Source organism: Heterocephalus glaber, unplaced genomic scaffold (assembly GCF_053883595.1).
Source record: "Heterocephalus glaber isolate CG9 unplaced genomic scaffold, H.glaber_assembly_v1.0 deba00001600, whole genome shotgun sequence".
Lineage (NCBI taxonomy): Eukaryota > Metazoa > Chordata > Mammalia > Rodentia > Bathyergidae > Heterocephalus > Heterocephalus glaber.
The window spans coordinates 8,834,903-8,848,884 of record NW_028258372.1 but is presented as its reverse complement, the minus strand read 5'-3'; the positions used below and the strand labels follow the sequence as shown (position 1 = coordinate 8,848,884).

Genomic DNA, 13,982 nt, shown 5'->3' with positions numbered 1-13,982 from the left:
CTCCAAAGGCACATTACCAGTGACCCAACTCCACTGTGCCCCATCTCCTGACATCACATTCAGCTATGAATATCAGTGGACTAATCCGTGGATGAGTATAGAACCCCCATGAGCCAATCACCTCTCCAGGAGTCTTTTAATTCAATCAAGTTGATGATCAAGACTAACTGGCACATTCCCGCTTTTTCTTTTAAAGGAAATTTTTTCATTCCCCCAACATCTTGAACTCCATTTTCCAACATTATATATAATAGAATTATGAATGTAAAGATATTTACAACACTCTCATTTTGTCAGATATTCAGATATAAAACACAGTTCTAAAGCCATATAGGCTATCAATTGGACTTTGGAAATTGATATGTTTTGAAGCTATTTTAAATAACTACGCATTTGGTACCTTCAACTGATGACAAGTTCCTTGTCATCCCTCCCCTAAACACAAAACACTTAACACAATAGGCTTTCTACCAATAGTAATTGACCAATTTAAAATCTATCACCCAAATAAAAATTATTTAACTCAAAGCTGCTGTAATTATATCAATATGTAATTGCTATGGTTGGACAACTAGATTTTTTTTTTTGGTACTGGGGATCAAACACTGGTACTTGCACTTGCGAGGCAGGTGCAGTGCCACTGAGCTAAATCCCAGGCCCTAGAATATTTTGTTTTGACTGGTCTTTTACTACTATTAATGGAAAATATATTGACTCTCCATATCCTTCAATATTATTTTAGCATGTTCTGATAAGGCGAACTTACTCCTGTCTGGTGCTTAGGGTCACCAAGCATAATTTCTCTCTATAGGCTTGAAAGCCTTCAGTACATCTTGGAGGAGTAGATGGGCCTTTGGTTAAATATTTCCTGGGTTACAAATCTTTATCCTACCAGGTAATGCAAAGTGTTGACCTATTTTCCTTGCTGAAAGGCTCTAATGTCGAGAGTAAAGATTTCTTCTGTGACTGCCTGGTGCTTGTTTCGGTAGTAGAACAATAGAAAATTCTTGCTCTTACACACATGGTAGTGTTTCCATACTAAATCTTTTTTTTTCCCTTCTTACTAAATATTCTTAGTTCCTTCAAATTGTCTTCATTAAGCTAGTTTTCAGTCTTTAGATGATGACATGTTCTTAAAAAATTCTACATTGTCATGAATATCTTACTCTATTGCCTAAGAATAAACTATAATATTAGCGACATTAGCACTAGGATGAGGTAAGGGAGACAGTTACCTCTGGAGCAAAATTTAATAGACTGCCAAAAATCTCAGGGCTCAAGATAACCAATATTTGAATGCAATATTTGCAAAAAATAAAAACATTGATTTTTAAAAGTCCATGATGAATAAAGTAACAATATTTTAAATAAAGATGAGGCTAGGCTTTGTATGGGATACAGAAGCTGAATATTACAAGTACAGAGACACTTCCAGTCTTTATTGGAAATTTCATTTTCTTGGAGTTACAATCCAATTTGGACACTGGAGATTCAATTTTCCAAAGGAACCAGCCTAACAGCATTGGAAAATGAGTGCTCATTTCAAGGATGCCCAATGTGCAACATGTGTAAGAGATACCACTGACAATCCTGTCTCTGGTCTGAGGTTGCTATCACTAATACTGCCTCTACTTCTCACCAAAGTTCTCTTGAGCTTTATTGCACCTTTGCTTCCAGCCCTCACTACATCCTTTATGCCACATTACTCCTGATGATGCTTATACACCTGGGAAAGCTCATTCCTAACTCCATCCAAACTGACATGTGTTGGAATGATTTTTTTGTAATTGTATGAAAAGTATTGGAAATCTCATCCTACCTGATTTTCAAAAACTGCAGTTTACAGATATGTAAAATTTGTCATTCATACTGGCTTTTCTTAGACATTGAATATAATCAATGCATTACATTTTGCCATGAGACCAAGGTAACCATGGGAAAAGCATTTTTCCATGTAAACTGATCTTTAGAGGTTTATGTTCTGTAGAACCTATCTCATAAATTCAAGTTGGTGATAGAGACAGAAATTGGGATGCTAACAAGCTGTAGAAAAATTGTTCTTTAAACATATCTTAGGCAACAAGCACCTCTTTGCCCCAAAGTTGTCTTAGAAAATACAGCCTAAGTAGGCACCATTATTTGCACTTCACAGCCCAAGTATCTAACACCATCAATATTCCCTTTTAAAAAAGAGTCTAAGTTTCCTAACAGTATATTTTAAACTAATTACAGTGGGAAATCCAAAGTTAGATGATTCAAATTGCCTCTGTAATGTACTTACACCTAAAAAAGAAAATCATAGAAGATGAAACATCATTGCCTGCAGGGAAGATATAATGTCTGAATCACCTTAATTTCTCTTCTTCTCACTCATCCCCTATAACATTTTATTAAATATTTTTTCTTCATTTGAATATAATCCATGCAAGATAGAGGCAAACAAAAATATGTTTCTTCTGGGGCAAAGCAAATATAAAAATCACAGAATATGTCTACATTTAGGGAATAAGAGGAATTCCAGATTTGGGGAGAAAGTTTAGAAGATGAGCTCTTGTGAAATGAGCACCAGGAAGAGTTAGTGTGAAAGTGAACGACATTAATCATGTTGGGATTATCCACTTTAAGGGATGTTTGTTCTATAAATGATTTGCTGTAAGCCATGATGTTCCCCCAGCTCACCACTGAAGCATCGATCTACTACAAAGGCATAAAACATGACCTTTAGCCGTGATTATTCTAACATATTTATGAAAAACAAGGAAGACAAATAGAAGAAACATGAGAATAAGAATTCTCTTTTCAATAGGAAACAGTAGCAGTGTCCGTGATGGACAATGACAATGATTACAACAAAACAACAGTTTTGATTTATTGAGTATGTGAGAGGAACAATACCCACTTACTAATGGTTATTAGTTTGAATTATTTCAACAACATTAGGAATTCAATATTGTTATTTTTGTTTGAAAAGTGAGCAAACATAAGCTCAGAAATGTAACACACCACCTCAAGTCATACAGCTGATATACAGTTGTCATGGTAGTCAGGCTCAGATCTCTCTGCCTCTGTCAGCTGAGTCTCTTGAAGTCCAAATGCAGCTGTTCAGGTTCTCTCCACCAGACTGCCTGGTCCCTAAAGAGTCAATCCCCAGACATCATCCCAGGTTTGACAAAATGCTCCAGTAATTTCTCCAACTCACACCTACAAATCAGCATTTTTTTTCCAACTTCTTTCTCCAAGGGCCTCTGTTTTGAGGAGTGTGGTATGGATCAAGAAGTCAGCATTTCCACTACTGAAAGGAATCATCTATGCTATAAAATTATCAATATTCTGAGTTTTAGATTTTTTTTCTACAAAGTACATTTGAACCCTTTGACTAGCACCTTTGATGAGCTACTAAATTCAGTGTTCTACAGTGACAAATCTGAAGGGCAGCTCCTTTGGTTTTCCACAGGTTTTCCCTGGTTATTCTACTCAAAATGGCTCTCTAGGACCAACGCCAAAGAAAGCCAAGTTGCTGTGAAGCATCTCACTAGCTTTGGCCATTACATAAGATTCTCTTCTTCAAATGCTTATCCTGCCCCACCAGCTGACAAATTCTTTCTGCCTTTCAAATCCAGTTCAAATATTAACAAACCTTTTGTCAAGCATCCTGAAGCCCACTTCCCCTGAGTACAGTCAGCCTCTCATTCTTTTGAATTTCCATATTATCACTTTGCATTGCCACCACTACCTTCACTTGGCACTCTGTAACTCTTCATGTGTGATTCTTCAGTTTTGTCTAGCCTATAAACTGACTAGTTCAGATGCAGCAAAGCCATAGCCTGTAAGTTGGACACAACTGTGTAATATTAAAAATATACTCTATTTTAATAAGGAAGTTTTGTTATTTATATACATTAAGTATATTATATAGTTTGTTTGCAGCCCAAGATAATTTCTCTTCACTCAGTGTGGCATAGGTGTGCAGATAAAATCCATCACCTTTGTTATCCCAGTAATTACTACAGAGATTGGCATAGAAACAATCCTTAGTATTTGTTTAAAAACCATAAAATTTTGTTTTTGAAAACTATTGCCTTTTGGAAGATGTACTTATTAGGAGCAATTTTTTTTCTTTGAGGAGCTTAACTGAAATCATAGCTGTTGAACCAAATTTATTCTAAGTTCCTACAACTTGATTTATTAGGATTAAATCTGCTATTGTACCTTTGTTTTTGCTTGCAGTTGCTGCCTCCATGCTTAATACCAACTTCCCTTCATACAATCCAAGATGTCTCACATAACAAGGAGAAAAGTGGGCCCTTAAGAAATCAAGGTACTTGCAAAGTCAAAGCCTAGTGGGAGAGCTGAACCAGGGATCTGGCTCCCTGAGACCTTTTGTTATTCTTTCTAGTAATTCAGGGTACTATGAAAAAAATAATAATAATCTTTCAAAGCTAATTTATAGCTCTTTGACTAAAGAAATTTTTCTTTAGTACTTGCAGGGAGCACTACACCATGGAAAAAGTTGCCACCAAATAAGCCAAAAAAGGTCATTCATTAATTCAGTTTTAGGAATATTGATCCCCTATTGTGAATTGTGGTTTAGCTCTCTTAATGAAAAAAGCAATAAAATGCAAATACACACTCATCCAGACAGATTAACAGTCAATACTAAAAGGATAAGATATTGCACTGACCATAGTCTGTGTTTTCTGGCTCCCAGCAATTTGATGGCCAAAAATAAGGTGTCTGTGGGGGAAAAAAGGAGATAAGCCAAAGTTAGATACATAAAAATTTGATAGTTTCTGGTTTATGAACTGTTTATCTTCAGCAATTGTCTTGAATAGTTTACTAGTGATATGTGGTTTGCAATTCAGAACAAATTACCAGAGAGACACTGTAAGGTTTTTATCCATGATTAATTTGCTGGCCAATTATTTAGCCTCCAATTACTTTGCTGACCAATTACTAGCAGATATTTAAAATGTCATACACTTGGTGTAATTTCATACCAGTGGGCATAAAAGAAAAAGATCTAATCGCATTTTTCAAACAAAAGTTTCATCCAGAGAGATCTAAAAAGAGAATATTATTGAGCAAGACCTGAGATGAAATGTTTAAATACATTATACTGTTTTTATACATCACAGATTTCATCACTGCCTTTGATAGATCCAAAAAGCTCAAATGACAAGAATCTTTGGAAGATGAGCAATCATTTGCTCGTCTCCATTAATTACATAATGAAGCTCTCAAAATTATCCAGCCAGATTAAAGCAACTTTTTACTTTCACTTTACATTTTGTATTAGTACATTTGCAATACATAATTCTCACATTCCTTATGTGGAGCTTGTACAGACACGTGAACATATCACATCTTAATTCTTTTCTATCCCCTTTCTCTTTCCTCCTTCCCTCTCCCTCCAGCTCTCGATCCCTTTTCCATTTGAGAAACTTCTACTTCCCTACTTTCTATTATCTTTCATTTTGTTCTTTGTAATTTGAGTTTCTCGTTTAAGAGAAACCTTGTAATAGTTAAGCATGTGTCTCTGATTTATTTCACCTTATATTATGGTCTCAAGGTTTTGAAAACATTCCTTCATAAAGTCATTTATTGCTCTAAAGTTTTAACCACACAAAGCACTACTACCATCTTAGTTGATTGATGTGGCTAACCATAGGCAGAATTCTGATTTTGGTAAAATTCTAGAAACTGAATGACTAAAGTAAGAAGAAAATGTCTGATCAAGAGAAACCCATTATTTCCGGTTCACTGCTTTGGTACAGAGGGCTCCCGCTCTATGGCTCTGACTTGCTGGGTATGCGGGGTGGGGGGTGGGGGGTTCGGAGCCCACATGAACCAATGGCATCACTCCCGCAGTGGCTGGGGTGGGTGGTGGAGGCAACGTTTCTGGACGTCATTTAACCAAGAAAAAAGGTGGAGACCACATCCCAGAAAGGTGGAAAGATTATCTCCCAATTGGACAGCAGATGCCTGGGACTCATTCCATTGCTTTTAAAGTACCTTTGCAAAAGAATTTTAAAGTGAATCTTGCTCCAGAAGAACGCTTTTCTCTTTTGGATCTTTGTAACAAAATCCAAGAGCAAAATGAAGAGCTTGGACTGTTTATTGATTTAACATATACTCAGCCCTATTACAAATCAGAAGATTTGCCAGAAACTGTTCCTTATTTAAAAATTTGTATAGTTGGGCATCAGGTGCCCCCGGATGACACTATTTTCAAATTCAAATGTGCTGTTAATAAATTTTTGAAGGAAAATAAAGATAATGACAAATTTATTGGTGTCCACTGTACCCATGGTTTAAACAGGACTGGCTACCTCATCTGAAGATACTTAATTGATGTAGAAGGCATGAGGCCAGATGATGCAATTTAATTATTCAATAGGTGCCGAGAATATTGCATAGAAAGACAAAACTACGTTGAAGATCTTCAGAACGGTCCTGTCAGAAAGAACTGGAATTCCGGTATATCCAGATCAAGTGGTTTTGAAGACTCTGTGGAACCAGTCCACAGCAATAACAAGTCTATTAACCATGGACCGAGGTACAACATACAAAATCCAGAGTTTTCATATCTAGTACTGGCAACAATCAGTCAGAAAATTTTCACAAACTCAGAATGTTTACCAGAGAGGTCCTGTGCCCTTCCTGGCCCTGCTGGAGAGGACTATTCACAAAGGAGATACTTTTGGAATATGAAGCCAGATGGCAGTCAAGCAGCTCAGAATAAGAGGTGGTATTCTGGTGGTTACCAGAGACTATCTGCTCCAGCCTATTGGGGATGAAACAAGTGATACAGGCCTGTCCCGGAATTCTACCTGGTGAACAGAGCTGGACTGAAGAGTGCTGGAGTGATTTTCAGTAAAAAACAGGTCAAATTATTTTTCAGGTCAAATGAGGTTTTTTAAAATAACTTTATTGCCTCCTATGTGTTCAAGCTTAAAGGAGAATTGTGATAATATTACCTTGTTGCTGATAAATTCACATTAATTATAGCAATGCAAAAAAGTCATTCCAGTCTTAAATTTTTTTAAAGGAAGATATTTTAGATCTGATGAAACTATTAAGAACCTCCCTTGGAAATTATTTTTTAAAATTCTATCCTTTTTTCTATATATTTCCTTCTGATTAACTTGTGAGATGAGTATGATTATGATTAACTTGTGATATGAGTATAAATTTTTAGTGTTTCTGTTATGTTTTGTTGACCCAGTCATTAAGGGTATCTTTTTTCTCTAACTGTTCAAACTTTTACTAAAATCTACCTAGAAAGACAGTTTCTTTAGAACCTAGTCACTATTTGTATTAGTTCTGATATTTTTGTGATTAGGTATTTCTTAGGCAGTCAGTATTGGGATTTCACTAACTTCCTTGTACTGAATTTCCAGATGTGCCGTTAAACACAAAGATGGATGAAAATGTTAGGGATTGTTAATTGGGCAATAGAGATAGACTAACCAGCATGCTGGTTAATCAAAGGATAATTTTCCTGACAGGGTAAATGTCATCAAAGGGGTTGAACTATCCAGAAAGCTTGAAAACTTTTATAGATTTATAGAGGTTGCTCAGTGAATGGAGTTAAGATATGACCACAGGTTTCCTGGAATATCTGGGAAGACTGTTATTCCTCCTCTTTTGAACATAACTCTCTGGGATCTTTCTCCAGTTGCCTCTTACACTGGAGTGGTGATTTACCTCAGGAATACACAGGTAGATCACTTGAGAGGATGTTAATAATTTTTAGTTGCAGAGGAAGCTAGAAATCTTGGCTTGCTTGAGAAAGTATCTAATCATCATGACACATAGTAAACTTCAGCAAATATTTGAGGAATACTTGGGCAACTCAGATTCATTTTTTAAAGCCTCTTAATTTTGAGGATTTGTATCATAGAGTGTCTAATACTGTATATGATAGTTGTTTTATATATGAACAATGTGTGGAACCTGACCTTAACGAAGTACTGTAACTCAACTGTTCTCCTTGCCTGTATCTAATTTGGTCACGTGGCTCTACTTTATCTAAGTGATAGCTCACAAGGCTTTTCTCTGCTTGCCACATAAAAAAAAAGAAAAAGAAAATCCCATTATTATCCTTAAGATTTTATATTTTCTGAAAGACTGTTTCTAGCCCTGCCAACTGGACCTGCTGGACTCCAGACAGTGAGGAAGCAAGAAGACCACCTATTTCTGCACTTACCAAACCCTACTCCTTGAGATGCCAACTCCAAGATTCAGTGGAACAATGACTGCAGACATTAGTGTTGTGGGATTCATTGTATTTATTAATTAAATGTATGAACAATCCATGTGCAGTGAGTGTATTTGCAGTAACGTCTGATTACCTGATAATTCTCTTCTCTAGAAGAGTGATTCTCAAGGAGGGGAGGGAAATGGGTAGTTGGGGAGATCTGCCTGAATCTCTGGAAGAGCAGGTCTTTCTAAAGCACCTGAGTCCACAAGGGAACTTTTTACCTACCTTCCACTCTTTTTTGGCAAATACTGCAGTATAATAATAAAGAAGGCTATTAATATTAGTTTTGTGCACATAAGAACAAAATCACAGCAGGGATTTTAGAAGAAAAGACTGAATCACTAGAGAAGATATTAAGCCTTATATGGACAATGCGCATACCCCAATCCTGCTTGACTCTGTGGGAGATGTAGCTTTGAAGATTTATTTCTTATAAATAAAACTGGGTCGGGATTATAGGAAAGCCGGAGGGAGATGAAGTAGCTAAAAGCTTGCTTTCATGTGAGTTGCTGGTTTTGAGCTACTTCTCCTAGAATGCATTAATCTTTTTGCAGTGCTTCTTTATTTTGTATGCATATCTATTTATCTGATGGTGTATACTTTTCCCTTCAAAACCATTAGAAATGTTCGCAGCTATGTTCTTGGAACTCATCTTTATTTTTATCATTTGCCTTAGCAAAAATTTCATGACTGTAAAAACAAACGGTGAAAAATCTTGTCATGTGATATTATGTGGAGATCAATATTTTTCACTAATATTGGAAGATTTTTTCCTTAGGGAAAAATGTTTTGACTTAAAGTAACAGATCCCAGAAGAGAGTAACAACCTCTGATAGTTTGTCAAAAATTAAAAACATACTTTTACAGTTCTCGACTTTAGGATTTTGGGGGCTGGGTACCAGGGATTGAACTCTGGTCCTTGCGCTTGCCCAGCAGGTGGCGAAACCACTGAGCTAAATGACTTTAGGATATTTAATGCACAAGTGTCTCTGTTTTTCACTGCTGGCTTACGTAGTTACCATAAAATTTATCAGAAACTCTCCAGCCATTTCTCACTGAGCTTTGGCACACATATTGATAGGAAGACTCATGAAGGATATCTGCATGGAGAATCCTGTCTGATCTCAATTCCACTTAGGAAAGAATGACTGGACAATTGCAAGTTTATAGTGAATGCAAAAATCAAGTGATTAGATCACGTACTAAGACACTGAGGCAATTTTACTCTGGCAGGTAAACGAAACAGAGAATTCTGTCTGTCTCAAATGCATGCCCTGAAGCCTCTGAGGTTCCTGATGGCGGCTGCACTCACCACCATTCAGTAGATGTGTCATGTAGACATGACACCATAAGCTTCCTATTTTACTCCGTAATTAAAAAAAATCCTTCAGAGAAGCTGAATTTCAGTTCATCATAATGAAGACCTTTCTGCTGCTTGGAACCAACATAAAAATGGAAGTGAACACCCTGAACAATAATATATCTCCTATTATTAAAGTTGCTTGAATATACATTGGTTAACGTCTTAGCTGGCATTAAAGTAGAAATTTGATTAATTCTGATTCTTCTGTTGTTGATTTTTAAAAAATAATTTTAAGTTTAGAATTCTAGTAGATTTACAAATATATCCTATTTGGATGTTATTGTAAATGTTAATGGATTATTAAATTATGGAATATTAAATATATAATATTAATAAATATGATTTTAATATACTTGTACATATAATGTATATTATGTATCCTATCTATAAGCACATTGAAATTAGTAATCCTCTCCCTCTACCTTGTAGTTATTTAATTCATAGATCATTTGTACCTATTATCTTGATTTGTTCTAAAGTTCTTTAAAACATCTTTCTTCTCCTGACCGCACAGTTGTCCATTCCTAGCTTTGTTCATCAGACTCATGAGCCTGATCAAGACATTTTAACCATATCTACCTACCAATTTCAGTCTGGGGAATGACAAGAGCCAAGCTAAAGGTTTCATATTATTACTGGCTGAAGTCGTCCTCATTTAGACAAGGGCCATTCTATAGACTACTGTATAATGCTTCCCTTAAAGATTCTTTTGCATATGGATGGTCTTACTAACAATATTGATTGTGAAGATGAATACAATTCTTTATTTTCATAAACATTCAATAGTCTTTCCTTCAGAATTTGTGAGAATTTTGATAGTCCTAAAGTTTATTTCTAATTTCTTTGAGAATTTCTTTCATAAAATTAAGATTATACAAAAATACAATCCTTTAATAGTAAATAAGATCCTTTAAAATTATGAAGTAGTTTATGTATGCCTAGTTATCAACAATGTATCTGCTAATCACCAATACTTCTTATGTAATAAAATGTTAAACCTTAGGAATGCATGTTACTTTATGTAATACTTCTTATGTAATAAGAAGTATTCTTATGTAATAAAATACTTCTTATGTATTACTTCTTATGTAATACTTCTTATGTAATAAATACTTCTTATGTAATAAAATGTTAAACCTTAGGAATGCATGTTACTTTAACTTAATAATAAACTGTTTTAAGCTACCATTACTTCAAGTTTATCCATATAAAGAATAAAGCTGTATTATTTTAAAACCTTTTTGAACTAAAAGTTTAAAGTGCTTTACTTGAATATTATCACAGTTAATGGAGACTGCTTTAACTTCAAGAAATTCAGTACAAAAGCATCCTATGATTGTTTGCCTTGGGATAAAATCATCCAAAAAAAAAGTGGCACTCAGACTGTTTATGGAAGTCAAAGATCTTTGACAACATTTTTAAGCATATTTCCTCTTTGTTATAACTTTCCTAAACAAATTTTAGTGATTCAAAATACCATTCAGTCACTTCTTTAGAAAAAGAGCATTTAATAATACATAGAACAAGTGAGAAAAATGTTCCAGTCTGTGAAAGGTGGGCAATCAGGAGAATTCTCCAGCAAATGCCTTCTTCAGCATGCTAGAGTTCAAGCAGTCTGTGTGCCTTAATTTTATAGGCTAGAATCCCTCAGTCAGTTATGAATGATCCACATCTAATGAAATGCAGAACACATCCAGGTAAATCATTGTGAATTCAAAAGTGCACTGCACCCAAAATGACTGAAATTACTCCCCAGTCGTTTCCTCAGAGGGCGACTATCTGTCTCGTGGACGTGACCTGACTTCTACAAGTTTATATACTATCTTAGGCATCCTCTTGTCCTGGAGAGTGTACACACAAAGTGCTGGGCATGTCAGTTTTTGCAGAGCTGCAGAGGGGCCTCAGACAGTCTAGGATTTTTATACTTAGCTAAATTCCACCCTGAAGCTTCCAGTATTCCCATAACAGGATTCTGGGAGTGAAGATGGTCTGGGATCACAGATCACAGGTAGGGACCAGACAGTAGTAAATTTAATTATATCTCCCAGCTTCTTTCTTCTAGGTAGATATAACTTGAGACTCACTTCCTAAATTCTACTAAGTCACTTCTTAAATTTTTCAGGCTTTCTATATAAAAGGAAACTTCAATCATTACAAAAGTTGGCCTTCACAAGTCAACTTCACTGAACACACCAATTTTTCTCTGTTTATTAACTTTACTTCTTGAGTTTAACATTAGTGCCTAATTAGCCTAAGTCAATGTTTCCAAAAATTTTATTTAAAAAGAATAAAAAACAAGAAGTTGGCATCTAGTTCTCTGTTAAAGAATATTTTCATTTCAACTTACTTGAAATCGGTAAAAAGTCCCATCATCCTTGAGCGTGAGAACGTGATCCGAGATCGGAAAGAAGTAGCCATGGGCAGCCATTAATGTTCCCAAATGTAGTGCCTCCACTGTTTCAGGAAAGAAAAGGGGGGAAAGGAACATATAATAGCTTTAAAAATTTATTTTAAAAAGTTTTATTGTTGATTTACAATAGTGTGATATTTTGCCTGGTTCTTTTTGAGCACACTCTTGCATCCAAATTCTTGACATACCTGGCTTTAGATCCTTTCAGTTCTTTCACAAAAGGTACTAAGATGGATTTGGTCATTCCCAGTGACTGTACAGTGACCCACCTCATCCCAAGATCCCAGCCCATGAGAAGACAAAGTTAAGGAACAGATGAAGAGGACTCCACTCAATCTTCAGAATCTGGCTCCCTGATTTATAGAAGAGATGTGTGTTTGCTCTGTTATTATTCTCCCACAAACAATTCCAATGGAACTATGTAGCACTTAAAACATTTAAGTCTTTCACTTGCATCACTCCTTTTCCTGTAATCCTGACTATCAGCAATTTTTCTAATGATAATGGATCATTGTTAGATGATGTTAGCAGGGAATGTTAAGGCCGGACCATCTGTGCTGCACTGTGCGCCTATCACCCTGTGATTGCCCAGGACAGCTTCTGCTATTCCAGACAGGACCTAGAAAAGGACTAGCAAAAAGTTTATTTAACAGCTATATTCAGAGTACAATACTGAAATATTCATACTTTACATAGTAGGCAATAATTCCTTTCAACAAAAGTGCTAATAAATTTTGGTCAGTACAGTTATTACCACATTTGAGCAGAGCCAACATAATGTTTACTAACTTGAAGTCTAGAAATATGGAACTATGCCAAATAGTTTTCTAGTCCAAGATAAAATGTGTATACAGAAAATACCACAAATGATAGATTTATTTATCTGTTTAAGTAACTTTATATACAGTTCATTTATAGATGCATTTGTTTCTTACACAAAAAGTTCAAATGATTCTTTTAACTCTAGGAATCTTACAGAAATTCCAAGACTATATGGATCTATGTCTATCTCCGGCCATCAAGCATGAGAAGCTTTTACACCTCAGCAAGAATTGCTCACTACGTTGCTTGTTATTGTGTGCCTGAGCATATGAATTCTCCGTTGCCTCCCCTCCTAGCACCTATGTTGGCTAATAATTACTTGTTCAGTTTTTCATCTGTTGTGGGGTGCCACGGTGCTCCTTGATATTGGTAATTTCCAAATATTTTAACTGATCATTTCTTGTACTTCCAATCTATCACCACCTTGTTTTTGCTGATAATAAAGAATAACTGCCAATCAACTTCTTTCCCATGTCTCTGGAAGACTTATTAAACATGTTTGTCATTTTCACCACACTCCCAGTCAAGTCCATGTACACTATAAATACAGGTTCCTTCAATTCAAAGTCAAGCCCTTCTAAAAGCACATTCTGCTTTTGACAGAATAGCCGTGTGTCTTTATAAAAGCTCAAGCTGGTGCGGTGCTGTGGGAGGAACAGTTTGAAAACACCCACCATCTTTTGTTATCAAATTCTCTGTGCCTATCCACCTGCTACTAAAGGTAATAAACATGCCTGCAGGCCTTGTGTGAGAATTACATAAGTGAATTACATGCAATGGAGTTGCAGTGCTGCTTTGTGTGTAGTAGCTATACAATACATAGTTGTTATTGTGCTTCATTATCTCATTGCTGAATGAGTTTTACTCTTCTCCAGAGTACTTCAGGTAAGTCACTTTCATAAATTTGCCTTTAACTAAGCTTACTGAGGGAAGCCAACAGTTCTAAATAGCATCATCATTTCCCTATCCCCTTCATTATTTTTGCAATGAGTGTAAAATTAAAAGTGCAAGAGGATCGATGAGGATAGCTGGGGTGTAACAATGGGCAGGTGCTACAGCTTTGGACAAGTTCTGAGCCCCTGGAAAACCCTATCAAGGAGCATTGGAAAGAACATCACATGATG

At 35.9% G+C, this 13,982-nt stretch overlaps 1 protein-coding gene and 1 pseudogene across 16 annotated transcripts in view; one reads left to right on the top strand and one right to left on the bottom strand.

The window, feature by feature from the left end:
• Rgs7 (regulator of G protein signaling 7) overlaps window positions 1–13,982 on the bottom strand; it is a 520,574-nt gene that overhangs the window by 102,012 nt on the left and 404,580 nt on the right. For all 16 annotated transcript variants that reach the window (XM_087194092.1, XM_021265470.2, XM_087194091.1 and 13 more), the window contains 2 exons: window positions 11,974–12,080; window positions 4,683–4,734 (listed from right to left, as the gene is read on the bottom strand). In XM_087194092.1, coding sequence (XP_087050218.1) covers window positions 4,683–4,734; window positions 11,974–12,080 — 159 coding nt within the window. The remainder of the gene's footprint in view (window positions 1–4,682; window positions 4,735–11,973; window positions 12,081–13,982) is intronic.
• LOC106010077 (RNA/RNP complex-1-interacting phosphatase pseudogene) lies at window positions 5,663–6,806 on the top strand (annotated as a pseudogene).